Below are 20,619 nucleotides of genomic sequence, written 5' to 3' on the forward strand. Positions count from 1 at the left end.
CGCAGGGACCCTCTGGAATGTCAGGGATCTGCTGTGGGCTGGACTGGCCTGGCAGCTCTGATTCATGGTAGCCCTGCCTTCGGAGAACAGTGGTGCCCTGGTAGTGCAGTGAAATGCATCCTCCTATGGTCAAATGACTCCTTAAGGTGTTGGGGCAGGGGCTTCTAGAATAATTGAGGGAGCCTTGGGTGGCAGAAGTGGTTGATTCAATGAAATTCCCCCTCCCCCATTTTACAGATGGGGAACTGAGGCTCCCAGAGAGCCTGCCTCTTGCCCAAATTTGTGCAATGAATCAGCAGCCCTGCTGAAACTAAAACAGGTCCCCTTGCTCAAGAGGCACGCCAGGTCTAACATTCCCACCTGATCCCCCCTCCCACTCAACATAGAGACTGTAGGAGGGTCTGGGTTGCCAGGAGGCCTGCCAGGCAACCCTCCAGCCAGTGTTCTTCCCAGGGCTCCTCCCTGGCTGGGCATTACCTGCCCGTTAGCACAGCCTCCCACCTCTTGGGGTTGTTATGGAAACTGAACCTGGAGGGGAAAGGAGGGAGGGCAGAGAGGAGAGGGTGGGCTGTACCTCTATGCCCAGCAGCCTGGGAGGCTCCCGCTGCATTGAATAGGAGGGCCGCACAGGAAGATGGGGGTGGAGGAGGAGGGGATCTGCCCTTCCTCCAGATTCCTGTGGCTTCCAGAAGGGCTTCCCCTGCCCTGGGGCTGGTGTGTGGAAGTACATGGCCTGGAGGAACGTTTTGCCAGCCTCACAGGGGCAGAGCTCTCTCTACCCCCAACCCAGCCAGTCCCAAATCTGGCCCTTTGCCAAATACAGGGTCTCTCCGGGCACACATCCTGGAGCCCCAGGAGAGGCCTCACTGGGGTGTCTAGGGCCCCCATGTGGGAAGCAGCCAGGCCAAAGGCTCCGAATCAGCTGAAAGGGCAGGAGCCTCCATGTCACAGGCATGGTCACGGACACGCCAACCCTTCACCCAGCCCTGTATCTTACCTTTGAGACTTCCTTCTCCTCAGCATTGCTCTCCCACATGTGTCCTGACTTCATGGGTGACCACCAGCCCTGCTCCTGTTCTCAGCGACTCAGCTGGCCTTGCAAGCCTGCTAGGAGCACACACCGTGGGATCTTGGCTCCTCTGTGCTCAGTACCAGCTGCTGAGGAGGCGGACCATGAATGGAGGGCAAGCCTGAGGGTGTGGGAAGGCAAGTTCTGCCCTGGGACAGGCAGAGACAGGCAGAGTCCAAGCTTCAGACAGGCAGGGCTTCCCTGGAGATGCGAGGGGACAGACAGGGTCTGCAAGGGACAAGAAGGGAAAAGCAAGGACCGTTGGTTCCCTCTGATGTGCACAGTGCTCTACTCACTCCCTGGGACCAGAAGAGACACTCTTGGAACCAGTGTCCTGAGTAGAAAGACTGTTGTCCCAGGCCACACTTACTAGTCCATCAGCAGGAAATGGGGCCCAGGGACACTGCAGGCTGAACCCATGGCTTTGTGTCTCATGGCAACATGAGCAACGTTCGGAGATAAACCTGAAAGTCTTGTGGCAACCCCATATCCAGATGGAAAGTAAAGCCTGAAAGAAGAATGTGGGACAGAGGTTTGAGAATCTGAGTCATCACAGAGGATGGAATAGCCAACAAAAGCAGAGAGGGAGCTTGAACCAAATTAATAGTTGTATATGGGCCAGAATAAGGGAGGTGACATCTACTCCCCATCGGAAGTTTACAAGCTGAATTGAGTCCAGGGGAAGGAACGGAAGCCACACCACAAAAAGGATCTTGTGTAGCCAGAAGAAAAGCTCTGAGAATGTGTCTGCTGACTTCTCATCTCTGCAGGTATGTGGTGAGTAAGAAGAGAGCAGGCATGGTCCACAGGGCCCCATGAGGAGACACAGAGGAATCTGGTGTCAGCCCAGTCAGAGAGCTGGACAAGGTAGGACCCGGTTGACTCCAGGATACTGAATCCCTTGACATAGCCTACCAAGTCCTTCCCCGCAAATACCCACAGCTTGAAAGCAGATTCAGAAACTCTAAGTGGAATGGAAGGTCCTGGAGGTTCAGACTGACTAGCAGTGAGTGCAGCTGCACGATCAGCCCACCGTTGGCACTTGTCCAGCTTCATCGGTCTGCAGTCCTGGGTCTGATGTCACTCAGACACCAGGTCCGACACACTTGGTTAAAAACCAGACATCCTGAGTCCACTGTCCTTTGTTAAACATCAGACGCCTTCGCTTAAATGTCATGTACCCTGGATGTGAAATCTTTGGTTAAATATCACAAGTCACTTGCCACTGTCCCGATGGTCCTGGTCACACACTGTCCACCCAGCTCTTAGACATCCTGGTCACGTGGCCCATCCACACACACCCTCACACTTGCTTGGGCAGCTCCCTGCTCCCCAGGGACCAACTCCTTCCTCCCGCGCCTGTGAAGACTACAGATGGGTGACTGTCCCAGTTGTAGGTTGGAATGTCTCGACCACTCAGCTCTGCCAAGCGTCGCTTGAACCCAAGCAGACCTAGAGGGCTGCTCACTCCTGAGGTCCCTCCTCCTGTGAAGAACAAGGACCATCCTTGGAGGTCTCCAGAGGTCTTAGAATGAGACTGAGTTGGGGGACTCAGCCTTCAGAGACCTTACTACACCTGTGTGAGGCTCTCAACCAGATACCGGGGCAGCCAGGCACGAGTTGATCACAGACAACAGAAAATGCAGAGCAAAGCTGGGACCAGAATGCCCCTTGGCTCTTCTGCCACCCGGCCATCAGGAGCACCTTGCTGAGAGAGCCGCCTCCCGTGTGGGGGCTTCCTGTGTGGACATCCTTAGGTCATCTCACCGAGGGCCCGATGTCAGGAAGGTAGAGAGGAGGAAGAGAGCCGGAGGGAGCCCTGGGCTGTCGGCAGCCCTCCCTGTGGGAGGGGGAGAAGGGACTGGGCGGGTCGGGGAGGGCAGGCTGAGGTGCTGCCTTGTAATTCCCAATAACTGTGGTTTAATTCTGCAGGTATGTATCAGAAAATATAAAACTAGGCAATTTGTCGGCTCTTCGAACTTTCAGAGTCCTGAGAGCTCTAAAAACTATTTCAGTTATCCCAGGTAAGATGCCCAGATTTGCCTCTCAGATCTCAGCTACAAGTGACTCTCTCTCTGTCTCCCCTCCCCCCTTCCCCCATCGTGTGTCTCCTACTGGCGTGTTGTCACTGTCTCGTGTGTGACTTTCCCTTGTTACAGATACACAACTGAATTTGTGGACCTGGGCAATGTCTCAGCTTTACGTACCTTCCGAGTCCTCCGGGCCCTGAAAACTATATCAGTCATTTCAGGTGAAAAATCAGGTTAAACGCCAAGGCCAGAGGGACACGCTCAGGCCTTCCCAGCCAGCTGGGCCCAAGGCGGCCCTTGGGAAGGCGCCTCCAAAGGTGCCTGTCACCAGAATACGTTTCCCAGAGCTCGGCTGTGGGGGCTGTCGGCGGCGGACATGGCTGTCCCCTCAAAGACTCACGAGGGGCTTCGGGTTGCCCTCCCCATCAAAGCCCACCCTCACAGATGCCAGGGGGCACACAGCTCCCACGGCATGTCCTGAATTGAACCCCAATTCTTCCCAAGATGGTGAGGTCCTTCCCAAACTGAACTCAGCGCCTTGAAGAGCTGAAAGCTTATATGTGAATTGCTTTGGCCAGAAGCATCACGCTCTAATAAGGAAACCAAAGAACTGAGTTTGAGGGAAACCACAGGCCCACGGGGCTGAGGGCCCAGTCCCTGCATTGGGCCCCCTGTGGTGACAAGGGCACAGCTGCCGCCGCAGCCCCATTTTGTAAAACAGTGTACTCTGCGGACAGGCGTCATCAGGCCTTGGCGTCTACCAGCCCTCGCTGCATGGCGCGGTAGAGGCGTAGTGGACCGTGCATGGTAGCCTCGGGAAGCAATTCTCCTTGGCAGATGTTGGCAACTGCACCGGGGAAATCCAAGCTCAGGCGGCCTCTCTAGAAAGCCGGCCTACCCCAGCCATCCAGGAACACTCTCAAAAGGCTTATGATGATTTCACAGCCCACAGAGCAGTGCCCCGAGGTTCCTTCCAGAGCCTCTTCTGAATGCAGCCACACTCAGAACAGGAGAAGGCCCTTCTTTGAAGAAGGCAGCTGGAGACAGGTTGTATATACCACCGATCTGGGGAGGTGTCAGCCGAGGGAAGATTTAAATGAAGCTGATGGTTGCATCCACTCCTGATGTGGAAAGCCGTGGGTCCTGGGCCCTTCATCTCCGTGTAGCTGTTGTTGCCCCCAGAAAGGCAGGGGCCCTGCTCTGGAGGAGTTGTCTCTCCGCTGATGGGGTTAATTATCTTGGAAGAGGACCCCCATCCATTTATGCTGTGTTCAAACCGAGCCTGAGAATGTTCCTCCTAGCCTCTGAACCCCATAGGATGTGCTCCCTGCCAGTGCTCCAGACCCCTCCCCTAAGAGTTAGTAGCAAGTGGGATAGTCTGCCCCCAGTGCACACAGTCACCTCCTTTGAGACAGGTTTTGTCATTGGCCTGGATGCACACAGACATGCTTAGAAGCCTCAAGGTCTATCCTCTAAGGTCCCAGGGACAACCTCACATCATCTGCTCACAAGATTAGAGAAGCACACCGACCACAGCAGTTGAGAAAAGGGAGGTTTCAGTCTGTTTTATAAGAAAGGCTAGCAAAGGAAAATATTTCTCGGAGTAAAGGAGGAAGCCTGCCAGCCTCAACCCAGGCCTTCTTCAGAGCTGCCAGCAACCCAGTGAGGAAGCAGACAGCAGACCCTGAAAGTGGTCATTAGAAAAATGTTGTGGTCAGCATTATGGAAGTCTCCCCAGAGGAGGTGTCCCTTGACCGGAGGCTTAAAGAGCCTTGGCCTTCTCCAGACCTCGGTCTTCTCTCCCACAAAATGGGAAGGAAATCAGAATGGTTGCTTCCCAAGGGCTCTTCACCCAGCCTGTTAGAATTTCGGTGGCAGGAGTGTTTCCCAGTTGATGCCCAGGAGCCTTCCCTTCTTGGGTCTTTCCTGAAAAAATCCTGTTACTTCATTGGACTCATTCTTGCCAGAAGTAAGCTCTCTCATCAGTATGAGAAATGTTTAAAGGACTGGATCTGTGCTCACCAACTGATTGTCCCTGTGGACACTATGTCCACAGGCCAGAAAGGGCTTCACGGGGGCCTAGAACTGGATGCTAGTTGAGGCACCCACCACCTCTTGCCCTGTGCTCCCTGCTGCATATAGTACGGGCCAGGTCTCCAGGCCCGGTGAGCAGAACCAGAGTGTGCTCACTGAGGGGGTCCTCAAACATCTGCTAGAGATGGGGTATGCCGGGCTACAGAATGGGGATCCTACCGCCACCACCTCCCCAGGCCCAGACCCCTGCAGGGTTCACACCTGCCCAGGGCAGTTACCAACATCTGCCAGGACAATTTCTACCGAGTACACTGAGTGCCTCTGAGCTGTGGGCAGGCAGCAGTGCTGGGGCACAGTGGGAGGACTTCCTCCCCAATCCCATGGTTGCCCATTGCTGCCTCCCTGTCTCGAGGTCATGGGCACAGCAGCTGTGGGCACGGCCACCACAGGTGCTCCTAACACATTAACCAGCTGGATGATGGATGGATGGATGGATGGATGGATGGAGCTTAATCTGAGATCTGGCCGCTTGGTTGTGGGGTGGGGAGTGGGGGCAGGAGGCAGGGCTGTGCTGCTGGCAGAGAAGCCCTCTTCCTCCCAATGCTCTGCTCAGACTTGTCATAGGACAATAGCTCAGTGTCAGACCAAAGGCGTCTACACGTGCTTTTCTATCACTTCCGCTGTGTGGTGCTGGCTTCTGCAGGGAGCTGGGCCGTGCAACTAACACATCATGGCCTTGGCTTTTGGGAATGGGTTGGAAGGGGATGGGTCCCGGACAGACAGGGCAGGGGAGGAAAATGCAAAACAGGTCAACCCCTTCCCTGCCCTTGAAGCTTTTCCAAAAGGAGGCCCCTAGCCAGAGCAGACGCTTTAGAACATTACCTACCATACCCTTGCCAGACCTCCTGATTTCTACCCCCACTGTCCTCCAGGAACACACCACATTCCTCTACCAGGAATGGCTTGTCTCTCCCCGTTTCAAGGATCAGGGGAGATTCCATTGCCTGAGAATGGGCCTGGAACTCAGTGTCCTTCCCACAAATTACATTTAAAGGTCTACCTTGGGACCAGCCAGATGGGGACAGGCTTTGAGCGTTTTCTTCCTCAGGAAAGCAGCATTTCCCATTTCCTATGTGGTTAGTGGAGAGCAAAGAGGCCTGGGCCCTTCTGACTGCCCCCGGGAGAATCAGGACGCAATCTCAGTGACAGAGGAAATGGGGGCTTTGGTCTGGAAAACCTGAGAGAGGCCTCCTTCACCTGCCCCCACCTCACGATTGCCCACCTCTCCCAGCACCCCCTCAGGCCCGGCCCCCACCCTATGGAGCAGGGAGCACGGGGCCTATGGTTATCCCCCTGCTCATTCTTGCCTTCCCCAGGTCTGAAGACCATCGTGGGGGCCCTGATCCAGTCTGTGAAGAAGCTGGCCGATGTGATGGTCCTCACGGTCTTCTGCCTCAGCGTCTTCGCCCTCATCGGCCTGCAGCTCTTCATGGGCAACCTGAGGCACAAGTGTGTCCGCAACTTCACGACGCTCAATGACACCAATGGCTCTGTGGAGGCTGATGGCCTAGTCTGGGAGTCACTGGACCTCTACCTCAATGACCCAGGTGCAGGCTCACTCTGTGGCCTGGGCAGGGCTTTATAAGGCCACACAGGCCTCACTAGAGGTCAGACCTCCTCCTCCCAGTGGCCATTCAAGCCCTATCTGAGCCCCTGGAGACCCAGAGGTTTGCTCGGGGATTCCAGCCCCTACCCTTTGGAGCTCTAAGAGAGGACAGAAGAGGAGCAGACTTTGGGCCTGCCCTCAAGAGTTCTGAAGCTAGATGGCTGGACACTTGAGGAGAAGGGAGGATGGAGTTAGCTGGAGAGGCAGACAAGGGATGGCAGCTGCCGTGGCTAGAGGCGGGGATGGACGCTAGAGAATCAGGCACGGGGAGAAGACCAGCTTACCTGCCTGGGAAGGAGTGCTGGCGAGTATGGGACATGGCGCTGGGGTAATCTGTGAGGCTTCAGAGGGCAGGTCCCACCTGTGGGGCATAGGATGGTGCATTCAGCTCCTGTGTTCCCTGCCAGAATGTTAATCCCATGCACGTGCCCCCCAGAACCCCGAGAGAGAGTCAGAGCAAGCTCAGTGATTGTACAAAATCACATGAGCTGCCCCTGTCATTTCACTGATATGTGGTTTTCTGCTTTCCAGGCTGATGGCCAACACCTCTCTCAAGTAATGCCATCAGTCGGATTCAAAGGTAGACAGTGGTGTAAGGCCAGATTCCAGGCCAGGGACATTCTGAAATTAGGGCTTCTTCCCTACAACAGTAGTCCACGCTGGAAAAAGAAACAGACCACAACTCAGGGATTCCATTTGCTTATGGTTCAGCTGTGGCCAAAGAGCAGTGGTTCCAGAACTTCCACATGTACCTGGAATGTACCACATGTCACCTGAGGGCTCTAGAAAGCACTGCTGGGCAGCACCACCGGGGTTCCTAGTCGGTAGCTCTGGGGCAGCATTCGGGAAGTTACTTTTCTCAGCAGGTCCCCATTGATTTCCTGCCACCGCTGGGCTAGGGACCACAGTTTGAGAACTGCTGCCTTAAACTAAGGCAGGTAGTGGTGGGTGATGACCAGAGGGTAAGGGACAGGACTGAGTGTTCCATCTGTCACCGAGTCCAGCCCCAGCCCTGTCTAAGCAGACCACAGTATCACCACGGTGACCATAGTTTGTACCTCTTGCACGAAGAAGTGGACCCAGACAGAGCTGGGCAGTAGCCTGCCAAGACCATGCTAGGACTCAGTAACCAAGATGGGTCTCTGCCTAGACCCCTGCCTCCTGGTTCAGGGCCTCTCTTGGCCCTGGGTGTCCTCCTGAGTGGCTCAGGGCAGGGTACAGAAGCTCCCTGTGGGGACTTCCTGAGTCTTCTGAGAGCTGGGGGGATGCTGGCAGCTGAATGTCTGAGGGGGAGCAGAAGGCAGGCCGGGGAAGCAGCTGGAATTGCATCAGGCCTGGCCAGGCAGAGGGTAGGGGTCAGGGCAGGGGCAGAGAAGAGACCACCAGTGGCATTTCTGCCTCCCCAGAGGCCTGGGCACAGCGCGGGAATCCCGGGAGTCTGGGCCACACATGCCCTTCACCATCGGTTGTTCCTCTTTCAGGAAATTACTTGCTGAAGAATGGCACCTCTGACGTGTTACTGTGTGGGAACAGCTCTGATGCCGGGTATGTGGCACCCGCCCCCCGGGGCCACCTCACCCAGCAAGGGTGAGGTGAGGTGAGGGCGGCAGGCGAGGGCCCCCGCTCCTCGGTGCTTTCTCAGCTGACTGTGCTTTCAGTTTATGCCCTTGACCCCAGGCCTTCCCCTGCCTCTGCTCCCTGCTGGGGCCCTGGCATCTTGTCACCCCACCCCCACCACAGGGGAGGCAGCTCTGAGGCAGTAACAGATGAGGCCTCAGATCTGCAGGGAGGGGGACAGAGCTCAGGGCCTCCTGCCAGCCCAGTCCTGGCTTTTTTCCCTCATGGAAGCCCCCTAGGGCTTCTCCCTTCCACTCCAGTCTTCTCTCCTTCCCTATGCATCTGTCCTCTGGGTCAGGAGTAAGTGTGGCTTTCCCCAGCAGTCTAAATTCTCCTCAGGGCCAGCAGAGCTCACACCTGCAGCCTGAGTGGGGTGCCCAGAGATGCCCCGTAATCACGGGCAGCTCCCAGGCCCCTGTACAGATGGAGTATGGATCAGTGTGACCGTGACACTGTTTGGGGAAGGGTGGGACCCTCCCTCCCCAGACCCCATGTGAGTCTGGGGAGGGAGGGGCTCTGTGGGGCTGCAGTCCCACATATCTCAGTAGGAAGCTTCAGTCCTTCTTGTAGCTGAAGAGATTGTCTGGAAGGTCTTAGGACATGAGCAAGGCACAGAGGCTGTTTCCTCCCGCTTGCCAAGTCCCCTTCCCCAAACCTTCTGTCTCTCACACTCGTGAATCCAGCCCAGTGGTCCATCTTTGGGAGAGAGGCTGTCCCATCTGGCTCTGTGAAACATCAGTCCGCCTCACTCCGCCTATGTGCACCGTCGTGCAAATGGGCACATTCTCCAGACTTGGCCAGGCCCCGGCCCATCCACCCCCACATCATCCTTCAAGCCCGTGGCCTGGCATTTGCCCTGGTCTCCATGCTCTTCAGCTCTGTACTCTTCCCCCAAGTCCTCTCTGCACCACATGCCAGCTCTGTGCCCATCTCCCCGTGGGGTAAACAGCCAGAGGAAAAGACCGTGAGCCAGGCCCTTGGCTCTTCCTCCGTGAGGGAAGAGGTCATTCACATAAGCAGCAGGGATGGGTATCGTGTGGGCAGAAGGGAGATGGATTAAGGCCAAGATGAATACAGATGGGTAGAGAAAAGACAGAAATGGTGTCCCAAGCGGGAGGCACAGCAGGAAAAGTCATGGCAGCAGGACAAGCAGTGTGGGACTAAGTTCGTGGAACTCAGCCTCACGAAGACTTGGGGCATGTGCTGGGCTGCCCAGGGATAAGAGTCAGGCCCAGGGGGCATCTTCAAGGGGGGTGGGGCTCTCACAGCATGGAACAGAGTCTGTGTGTCTGACTGCAGGACATGTCCTGAGGGTTACCGGTGCCTAAAGGCAGGGGACAACCCTGACCATGGTTACACCAGCTTTGACTCCTTCGCCTGGGCGTTCCTTGCACTCTTCCGCCTAATGACTCAGGACTGCTGGGAGCGCCTCTACCAACAGGTACATGGGTGCCCGGGCAGCAGAAACACCAGGAACAGGCTGGGGACCCACATCAGGGACCAGGATGTACAGGTGATTAGCCAGAAGTGGCCCCAGCAGCTTCTCCACTGGCAAGAGCTGGGGGAGATTCAAGGAGAAAGAGACAGGGACCTTGTGTCTGAGGGATGGGACACAGCAAAGAAACTTGGCTGGTAAACAAGTATTCATCCTTCTCTGTGGGACACTGTGCTCTGGGAGTGCAACATTTCACCCTATGTGATGGCATAGTCCCCTCTATGCATGCAACATTTCCTCTGTTGATTGGAACACTCTGCCTCCCTCTGTGGGTGTGACACTATCCCCTGTGTGTAGGTTAGGACACTTACCTCTAGAGATAGGATATGCTCTACTCCCTCCCCAGGCTGTGGCCATTTGAACCCTTGGCACAGGCAGACTGAACATCTTGAAATTCCATGACCATGACCTAGAAGGGGTCCCAGTGAAGATAACCTCTATCGTCTTACTCCCCCAGACCCTGAGGTCTGCAGGGAAGATCTACATGATCTTCTTCATGCTTGTCATCTTCCTGGGCTCCTTCTACCTGGTGAACCTGATCCTGGCTGTGGTTGCCATGGCCTATGAGGAGCAAAACCAAGCCACCATCGCTGAGACCGAGGAGAAAGAAAAGCGCTTCCAGGAGGCCATGGAGATGCTCAAGAAAGAGCATGAGGTGGGTGAGCACCAGCCAAAGAGCCTCTAAGCCAAGCCCTTTCCTAACTGTGGGTGCCTATAAACCTGCTGGGCAAAGCTGGTGCTTATAAACCTGGTGCATGTGGGGTAAAGCTGGTGCCTGCTGGGTAAAGCTGATACCTGTAAACGTGGCATTACTAGATAAAAGGCAGGTCCTGCTGGGTAAAGCTAATACCTGTAAACGTGGCATCTGCTAGATAAAAGGCAGGTCCTGCTGGGTAAAGCTAATACCTGTAAATGTGGCATCTGCTAGATAAAAGGCAGGTCCTGCTGGGTAAAGCCAGTGCCTATAACCCTGCTGCCTACAGGGCAGAGCTGGTACCTGTAAGCATAGTGTGTGCTGAGTAAAGTTGGTGTCTGTGAGTGTGATGCATGCTGGGTAAAGCTGGTGTCTGTGGGTGTGAGGCATGCTGGGTAAAGCTGGTACCTTTAAGTATGGCATCTGCTAGATGAAAGGCAGTTCCTGCTGGAAGCTGGCATCTGCTGGGTGAAGATATTTCATGTGACTATGGTGTCTGCCAGGTAAAAATTTGTACCTGGGTAAAGACAGTGCCTGTTCATGAGGTGCCTGCTAGGTGAAAATGGTCCACACTGGGTACAGGTGGACACTGTGGGTGTGGGGCCTGCTGAGGGAAGTGTTCCCTCTGACCATGGTGTCTTCTGAGAGAAAACGGTGCCCTCTGGGTAAAGGTGGTAGCTCTTGCTAAAGGAGCCTAGTGCATGCTGAATAAAAGAGAACCACCTGTCTATGCACTGAGTTTATCCTAGTCAAGGGATGCCTTCTGGTAGCTTGATGAGGAAGGTCCAAGTTTGGAGGCCTGAGCCAGCCCAGAAAGTAAGCATGGCAGCACTGGTTACCCAAAGCCCCACACACAGGTGCTGCAGGCTAACTACTGAGCCAGCTGTTAGACATCCACTTTCTTCTCACTGCCCCAGGCCACCACCCTCAGCACCAGTCTGGGCCGGCGGAAGCTTCTAGAAGATCTCTTGCCCTCCAGTTCTATCACTTCCTCTGCTTGTCAACACTCCCCCTTCAACTGTCCTTCACACTCCCCTCTTCCAAGAGCTACTCACCTCAGCCACTTATTTCCTCTTCCCTGGACTTTGATTTTTGTCAAAACATCCTGGATCTGTTTGAGCTCATGTCTCCATGACACCCTTGTCGGCAGTTAAGTCTGCAAGTCTACTTCCTGATGGGGAAAGTGAGATACTGAGAGATGCCTGGCCTGCCGTAGCCTGAGGCTGCACAGAGTCTCAATGACCAAAGTCATCCCTCTTCCACCTTTTCCAGGCCCTCACCATCAGGGGTGTGGACACCGTGTCCCGCAGCTCCTTGGAGATGTCCCCTTTAGCCCCAGTAAGCACCCATGAGAGAAGAAGCAAGAGGAGAAAACGACTGTCTTCAGGGACAGAGGAGTGTGGGGATGACAGGTTCCCCAAGTCCGACTCAGAGGATGGTCCCAAAGCAATGGTAATCCCCAGTGGTGGCTCTGGCCCTTTCGTGGGGGGTTGGCATCAAAAGCCCATTATGTTGGACCCCTGGTAACATCAGAGCCCCCCATGTTTGCTCCTCAGAGAAAGTCTCCTTAAAGCCACTCCAGGCCATTCCTGTTTCCCATGACCGTTCTTGGAGTGGAGGAGGTCGGGGCAGAGAGACGAACTAGGTTTGGGCGTTGTGAAGTCCCCAGCACTGGGACTGGGGTTGGGACTGGGGGACACCCTGTGGTGTGGATTTGGGTGCCCAAGGACATGGCCATATGAGTCAGGTGCATGGCTGATGGCCCCCAGTCCTGCTCAGGCCAAACCTGTTTGTACCACCAAGAGCTTTCCTGCCTCCTTTTCTCCCCCTGCCCAGCCATAGGCACATCTTCAGGCACAGGCAAGCTTGAGTCTCAAAGCCCAAGAGGCACAAGCTTTAAGGGAGCAGAAGTCCTAGATGAAGCAGGATTGTCTCTATCCCCTCCTCTGAACACAGATTAGGTCAGCAATTCCCATCCCCCCACCCCGCCGCCAACCCCAGTTCCTGAGTGGCCAAGAAAAGCCCTCAATGCTTGGGGCACCTGGGTGGCTCAGTCTTAAGCATCTGACTCTTGATCACAGCTCAGGTCTAGATCTCAGACTCATGAGTTCAAGCCCTACTGGGCATGGAGCCTGCTTCAAAAAACAAAAAAACCAACTCTCATTGCTGTGAGAGAACTTCTCAATCTCAGTCTCAAAGAACACCACAGGGGACAGGCTGCGAGCACGTGAAGAGCTGGCTTGGTCATGTGCCTTCTCCCTGTGCCCCCAGAATCGTCTGAGCAGCGCACATGGCCTCAGCAGGACATCCATGAAGCCGCGCTCCAGCCGCGGGAGCATTTTCACCTTTCGCAGGCGAGACCTGGGCTCAGAGACAGATTTTGCAGATGATGAAAACAGTACAGCGGGGGACAGCGAGAGTCACCGCACGTCACTGCTGGTGCCCTGGCCTCTGCGCCAGCCTAGTGCCCAGGGACAGCTCAGTCCGGGGACTTCGGCTCTCAGTCACGCCCTCAATGGTAAAAGGAACAGCACGGTGGACTGCAACGGGGTGGTCTCCTTGCTGGGGGCAGGTGACCCTGAGGCTACCTCCCCAGGGAGCCACCTCCTCCGCCCTGTGATCCTGGATCGCCCCCCAGACACGGTGAGCCAGCCCCACAATGCAGCCCCAGGCCAGATCTGGTCTCCGAAACTGGTCACCAGTGACAGGTCCAAAATTCTCACCTAATATTTACTGAGCACCTATTGTATGCTGGGCGCTGGGGGTGAAGAGCGGGGGGGAAAAAAAAAAAAAAGGCCAAAAAAATTTCTCTGCCCTCGTAGAACTTTCTTGATAATGGAGGCAGATGGGCAAACATCAAAGAAGAAAAATAGGTATATATATCTATACGGTGTGTAATGTTGATAAACAGGGAAGAGAGTTAAATATTTAGCAACTGGTAAGGCCCAGGCACTGAGATGCCACCGTGGCACAGGACTGGTATCCTGAAGGCTCTGTGTGTGCCAGGGGTTAGCCTGTGGAGTTGCTGGATCTTGGGCAATGCGGGGGCTTCTAGGAAAGAGGCCAGAATGGCCAGGGGATACTTACGGCATTCTGGACAACAGTTATTCATCAAGCCTAAATATTTCAGTACTTTGCAAAATGGTAAACATTAGCACAAGTAATGAGTGCTGTGGGAGGGCACGAGTAAGGGTGGGGGAGCAGGAACCCTTACCCATTAGGAAGCATTTAAACAAAGAACTAAAGGAGGCAAGGGTGGGAGCCCAGGCTGCTTTCTGAAACTGGGCATGGGGGGTGATACAGCACCCAGATTCTAGACACAAGCTGGGTTTGAATTCCAGCTCATAGTTTACCAGCTGGATGGCCGTAGGCAAGTTGCTTTCTTTCTCTGTGTGTCTGTCATCTGTAAAATGAATTAAAAACACCCATCTCATATTGCTATCTCCTATGGGTACAGCAATCAGGACATCATGAGTATGTTGATGCTGTGATAATGTTATAATTATACACCATCATTGTATCATCTGAGGGAAGCATGTTCCAGGCCTCAAGAGCACCCAGTGCAAAGGCACTGAGGCCCTGAGAGTGCCCAGCCTATTGAAGGAAATTCCATGAGGTCAGAATGGTTGGAACCCATGGAACAAAGGCGAAAACTGTTGGCGTTATCATCAAAAAGGCAGCAGAGCGACAGGGCAGAGCATGAAAGGCCAGCCAGAGCTCAGATCAGTCAGCCAGCCCTGGAGTGTCCTTGCTGACCCCTGCCCCCAACACAGTGCCCAGAGCAGCCCACCCAGGGAAAGGGCACATGTGTGGTTTATACCCAAGGCCTGCAGGAGACAGAGGAGAAGAGACTTCCTGAGGAAGCTAGAATAAGACAGGGAGCCTTGGTTGGGAAGGTGGGGCTGAAGAGAGAGGGCTCACAGCCAAATGGGCTGTTTTGCTCCAGCTCAGACAGACTCTGGCTACGGGACTTGGCACAGGTTAATGAATCACTCTGTGCCTCAATTTCCTTATTGGTTAAGTGGAAATGAAATTAATATCCACGTCAACAGTTTGTGGTGAGGACTAAAAGGGTTAAGACCTGTCTGGTGATTAGACTGGTACTTGCCTCATGTTCGAGTCATTGCTGTTATTATCTGTTACCCTTTATTACTGAGGAGGAAGGAGTAAAGACTCCTGGGACAGTCACAGTCCTCTAGAGCAGGGAGTCAGAGAGGGTCCTGAGAGAGCACTGGAGACAGACCACCCCTTCCAGGTGCGCCTGGAGGGCCCTGGCAGTCACCTGGAGGGTGGGACTTCTGGCCTTTCAGGAACACTGAATCCCAGTGGCCTAGGCCCTCCTGCAGGTTTCAGCCGGTGTGTGGAATCAGGTTAGCAGCCCAGAACACTAATAGAATTTTCTAATCTCATTAGGGAGAAAATCATCTCATTGTGCTGCACATGTCAGAAGGAATCCAAGTTCAAACACTTCATTACCGGACACTCTGACTTCACCCTTTCTCACTTCTGTGGGGCCCATTTGTAACCTCAAAGGGATTAGCCGGCAGAGGGGCTTATTTGCAAAGTTAAAGGAATTATCAGACCTAGATGGAGACATTGTAAAGTTAAAGAGATTAGCGGGTTGTAGGCCCCGGGGAATGCCTTCTCTGCCTCCACCCGGTCCCCAGTGAGGCCTGTCTGCCCAGTTCTAAAACTGAAGACAGAGCATAGTGTGGGACACATAGTGGGCACTCAACCAAGATAAGAGGGGGGAAGAAGGGCCAGCCCACCAGACAGCTCATGTTTAATTTATCCCAGTCAAGGGGTAGAGGGTGAAGCTTTCCTTTGTCTACAGGAGAGCATGTGGCCCAGAAGGCCAGATAGGGGTGGGGAGCAACAGTCTTCTCCCTCCCCTCCCCCGCACCCCCATCTAGCTAGTTAGAGGCAGGGCTAGAGCTTAATCCAAGCCTTCTGATTCTCAAGTAATTATCCATGCAGCCAACATTTGTCCAATGCCAGCCTGCCACATTGAATTGGAGGCTGCAGGGATATTGTGAACAGAACAGATGAGCGCCAACATCATGGAGTTTACTTTGTAGTCAGGAAGACAGATGGCAAACTGGTCAGCGTTTCCAGGTTAGCAGTAAGGGTCATGGGACAGACAGTTGCTGGGGGGGGTGGTTGGGGATGGCTCTTAGAATCCTCAGGAAGTCCTTCCTGAGGAGGTGACATTAAAATTGGCAGGCAAATGATTTGAGAGAGCCAGCTACAAAGATGTGGAAGAACCATGTTGCAGGCAGAGGGAACAGCAAGTATGAAGGCCCTGAAGGAGAGGAGGCTTGGCGTGTTCGAGGCATGAGAGAGCCAGGTAGGGTCAGGTGTGATGGAAACAGCTAGGAGGGATACAAAAACACTTTTGGTGAGTTAGGATTTGGACTATACAGTGCCTCGTAGGTAATAAAAGGTTTGAATTTACTCTGAGTAAGATGGAAAGCATGGGGAGAGGGGAGGCACAGATTATAGTGGCCTGATTTCCTTTTTAAGGGAATCCCTTTCTGCTGCGTTGGGAAAATGGAAGAGATGATAGCATGCACTAGCGCAGTGTAACAGCTAGCTCCTGCTCCATAATGCTGTGTAACGCACCACCCCCAAAGTCAGTGGCTAAAAATAAGCCTTTATTCTCACGCTGACTTACCTGCCCAATGCCTGTGTTTTGGCTGGTCTAGGTCGGGCTTGGCTGGGCAGCTCTGCTTCTGGCTGCACGTTGGCTTGACTCCTCACCATGGGTCAGGCTGAGGGCTGCTCTGAATGCCTCAGTGCTGAGGTTTAGGTCGAACGTGTGGCAGCTACCTGGGGAAACTGTTTTCATAAATGATTACTGGAGCCAAAGCCAGTGTGTCATTAGTGAGACAGGGAAGGGTGCTTCCCCACAGTGGGAGAGCAATGAGGAAATATTTACTAAATAATAACTCAGACTATCACCGTCGAGGAGGAGGTAGACTGCTTGAATACTTCCATGACCAGGAGCTCACTCCCTCACTAGGCAACATTTCAGGGCAGTCCCACCAATGGCAAAGATTGACTTTAACTGGAGTGCAGATCAATTTGGTGACCACCCCAAGTCCTGACTCTGCCTCCCTGGGTAACCCAGGCCCCTCTTCCTTCTGACCTACAGAGATCATAGGGCCTCACACTTGCACACTGAACAGCCCCATGCCTTCTGCAGCCCCAGCTCAGGCTCTTGCAGTGTGGTCATAGAGGGCCACGCTGATGAGAAGGCTTCATGCCCCGCCCTTCCCCCCCCCCCCCCCCCGCACTGGGAGGCAGGGCTCTGAGTAAGCCTGGAGAGTTCCTGCCACCACCTCCTTCTATCAGACACACCACATCTGTCTGCAGATCTGGCTCTTTTGCTTACAAAAATGATGCCAGTGCAGAAACATATGAGCACAGCAAGACTTCTCCCTCTCCTTTGCTCCCCCGCCCCGCCACAATCCCATTACCCAGATATCCTCACCTTGACGGTTCCATGTGTATCTTTCAGGGCTTCTGCTTGTTTTTTCATCAAACTGTTTGTCTCAGAGGTGCTCCCATGGGAACACACATGGGACTGCCTCCTCTCTTTATGTCTGTATCAGGGTCCAGAGTTGGACTGTATCCATAATTGATTTTAATATTCTTTCTATTGATTGGTTTTGTTTTTATGGGAGTAGGAACAATGCTGCAATGAACATCATTGCATATATATTTGGGGTGCACGTGTATAATTATTTATGAAGTTAGATGGCTAGATGAGGAATTGCTGAGCCAATTTAAAATTTTCTTGGTAGATAGAGCCAAACTGCCTCCACAGCTGCTCCCACCAGCTATGTCTAAGTATTGTGCTTATGCTTCTATTAATGTCACCTCAGAGCAGGGTTGTTGTTTTTTTTTTTTCCTTTACGTTTCTTTATGCTCTTGACTCCAGAGAGCTTGTGGTCAATTAAGACTCCCAGACTGTTTTTGCATGTACTAATGTACAATGACAGCATCTGGTTAATAGAACTTGGTACATGTAGTTTCCTGTCCACACTCAAGAATTACCACTGATGAGAGACAGTGAAGAAAGGAGGATGGAGATGATGATAGGCAAGAGAGATGGGGAAAGTTATGAACAGGGAAGGAGTTGGGAGCAGAGAAACCCAGCATCCGTGTCCCATTAAGACCCCCATCCTGTCTCCCCATGACCCCCCACCCCAATCCCGAGTCTGGGACCGCTGTTCCAGGCCCAGCAGCTACCCCAGGTTCAGGAGAACCCCCCCCTTCCCGGGCTGATGCATATCTCCTGGTTGCTCCCAGACCACCCCGTCGGAGGAGCCGGGCCGGCCCCAGATGCTGAACCGCCAGGCTCCGTGCATGGATGGCTTCGAGGAGCCGGGAGAGCGGCAGCGGGCCCTCAGCGCAGTCAGTGTCCTCACCAGCGCCCTGGAAGGTCAGCTTCCCCTGATGTCATCCAAATGCTCCCAATCCTGCCCCCTCCCACTTAACCTGACCTGAGCCAAGCATCCCCCAGCTTCTAGGTTTGCCTCAGACATACCCACAGTGGGCCCAGACTTTCCAGTCTCTGTTGCCTGTTCATCCTCCCGAGCCATGTCTGTGTTTCTTCCAAACATCCCCACAGCTGTCCTGGCCTGTCCTGGGTGCTTCCCAGTCTCACCCTGTCCTTTCCCAAGCATCCTCATGCCTTCCCGGGACAAGCCTGGCCCAGGCACGCCAACTCTAGCCTATTACCACCCATTCCATGCCCACCATAGGCTATTCCAGCTGGGATAGGAAGCTATCCTAGCTGGAATAGCCTATGCCCTATTCCAGCAGGCACCCCACATCTGTCCCAGCCAGTACCCCCCAGGAAGTCCCCAGGCATTCCAGTCTTAACTTGGCACCACCACCCCCATCTTGTTTCCTCTTGTCCCATATGTGTTCACATCTTTTCTGGCCTGTTCCAGGCACCTGCCATCTGTCCTAACATGTCCCAGATGCCCACGTCTGTTCTTCTTGTTTTGGGTGTCCTTAGATCCAAACTTGCCTGTCTCAGATGTTGTCTTGTCCTTTTCAGCTTGTCCTCCCCAGGTGTCCCCATGTCTGTGTGAGACTGTTGTCTCAAGAGAGCCCCTATCTGTCATAATCTGTCTTGCCCGAGTTGTCCCCACATCCGTCCTGACCTCCTGCCCCTGTGGCCCTCCCGTATCCTATTTCCAGAGTAAGGGGCCAGGTCATAAGCCACATTTTCCCTTAGCCTTCCCTGTCCCTTTCACAGTCCCCCTGTCACAAAGGAGCCCTGCCGTCTCCCCAGCTAAGTCAAACATCTTTTCTGGGATACCAAATTATATGTGAGTCAATTCACAAAAAAACAAACCAGCTCATTGGCTGCCCCTGCCCCTAGAGCTGGAAGAGTCTCACCGCAAGTGTCCACCATGCTGGCATCGCTTTGCCCAGCGCTACCTGATCTGGGAGTGCTGCCCACTGTGGCTGTCCATCAAGCAGAAAGTGAAGTTCATGGTCATGGACCCATTCGCTGACCTCACCATCACCATGTGCATCGTGCTTAACACACTCTTCATGGCTCTGGAGCACTACAACATGACAACCGAATTCGAGGAGATGCTGCAGGTTGGAAACCTGGTAAGGGCTGCCAGCAGTTCACTCTCAGATGGGCATCCTGGTGTGAAGGGCTCTCGGCTAGCTGGCACAGCCTTCATGGGTAGTGAGGGGGGGTGATGCAGAGCACAAAAGGATCTTCTGAAGGTGGGAGTCACCGTGGAAGAATCTTGGAACAGGAAGGGTCAGGATCAAGTTTTAAGGAGATGAGAGCTATAGCTGGGAGCGAGTTGGGGATAAAGATGCCCAAGGGCTGGAAAACAAAAGTGAGTTGAGGGTGAACTTGAAATGTGCAGGGATGTGAGATATGGCAATTAGTACTGGGAGAGGAGAGTGTGTGCAATAAGAGGCAGTTCTCTCAGGGGAAGGATGGATGGACGAGAGAGGATGGATGGATGGACGGATAGTTGGGTGTAGTTGAGCCAATCAGGCAAAGCCAGATTTGAATTCTGAGTCAGCTCTTACTAACTATGTAACCTCAAGCAAATTAGTTACTCTCAGTCATTGGCACAATAAGTATTTGTTTAATTTAATAAATGTAAAATTAGTATGACAATTGCAAGCTCATAGGAAGCTAATGAGAATTGAATAAGATAATGTGTATAATGGGCTTGGCTCAGAGTTTGATAAACAGTAAGCACTCAAGATAAATGATAGCTGTGGTCTGTGGTTATCATCACTGTTGCTGTTATTAAAGAGGCTGCCCCTGGAAGTCAGAACGTCTGGGTTCTGATTCTGATTTTTTTTTCCTTGAGATCAAATCAGGTCCTACCTCTTTATTCTAAAGATGGGAAACTGAGGCTCAAGAAGTGACATAGTGGTGACAGAGCTGGGCATGTGACTACTGTCTCCTGAGCATAAGAGACAGGGCCCCACTGGCTCTGTCCAGTTAAACACAGACAGCCATTCTCTAGGGGATCCCGGGTCAAGCCTGGCAGAGAGCCTGGTGGCTTCTGAAAGGAGCTTCCGGCACCATCACTGAGGTTGGGTGGAAGAGAAGGCTATTGCTAAGAGAAGTGGAAGTCCAAGCTTCCTCTTACTGCAGAGCCAGCCCTATCTTGGTCCCTATGGCGCAGGTGACCCCCCCAGGCAGGCAGGTCTCCTATGCTGCAGAGTGTGAGGATTTTTTTCCTTTATTACTTTCCATATCTAGAACTCGAGATCATTTTCTCGGGGTCTATTCAATTCTTTTTCACAAACCAGAGTCCATTTTTCTACAAATCTACTTTCTTTCCTTCTATATGCAAACAGAATGGAAAGCTGTATTACAGTCTACAGGTGTCTCATGGCACAATTGTTCCAGCCTTGTGTGGGCTGGTCCTCAGGTGGCGGCTATGTAGGGTTGCAGTTGAATGTGGTTTTATAGGAATATGACCATTGGGTGGCATTGAGCAGCAAGTC

General features: G+C 53.5%; 1 protein-coding gene across 1 annotated transcript in view; it reads left to right on the forward strand.

Annotated features, from left to right (window-relative positions):
- Positions 1-20,619, forward strand: part of SCN5A (sodium voltage-gated channel alpha subunit 5) — a 76,211-nt gene that overhangs the window by 14,267 nt on the left and 41,325 nt on the right. Inside the window, exons 5-13 of the mRNA XM_044252661.1 lie at positions 3,002-3,093; positions 6,510-6,740; positions 8,281-8,344; positions 9,716-9,857; positions 10,369-10,566; positions 11,878-12,057; positions 12,877-13,248; positions 17,920-18,052; positions 19,004-19,242. Coding sequence (XP_044108596.1) covers positions 3,002-3,093; positions 6,510-6,740; positions 8,281-8,344; positions 9,716-9,857; positions 10,369-10,566; positions 11,878-12,057; positions 12,877-13,248; positions 17,920-18,052; positions 19,004-19,242 — 1,651 coding nt within the window. The remainder of the gene's footprint in view (positions 1-3,001; positions 3,094-6,509; positions 6,741-8,280; positions 8,345-9,715; positions 9,858-10,368; positions 10,567-11,877; positions 12,058-12,876; positions 13,249-17,919; positions 18,053-19,003; positions 19,243-20,619) is intronic.

This window comes from Neovison vison, chromosome 6 (assembly GCF_020171115.1).
Source record: "Neovison vison isolate M4711 chromosome 6, ASM_NN_V1, whole genome shotgun sequence".
Taxonomy (NCBI): domain Eukaryota; kingdom Metazoa; phylum Chordata; class Mammalia; order Carnivora; family Mustelidae; genus Neogale; species Neogale vison.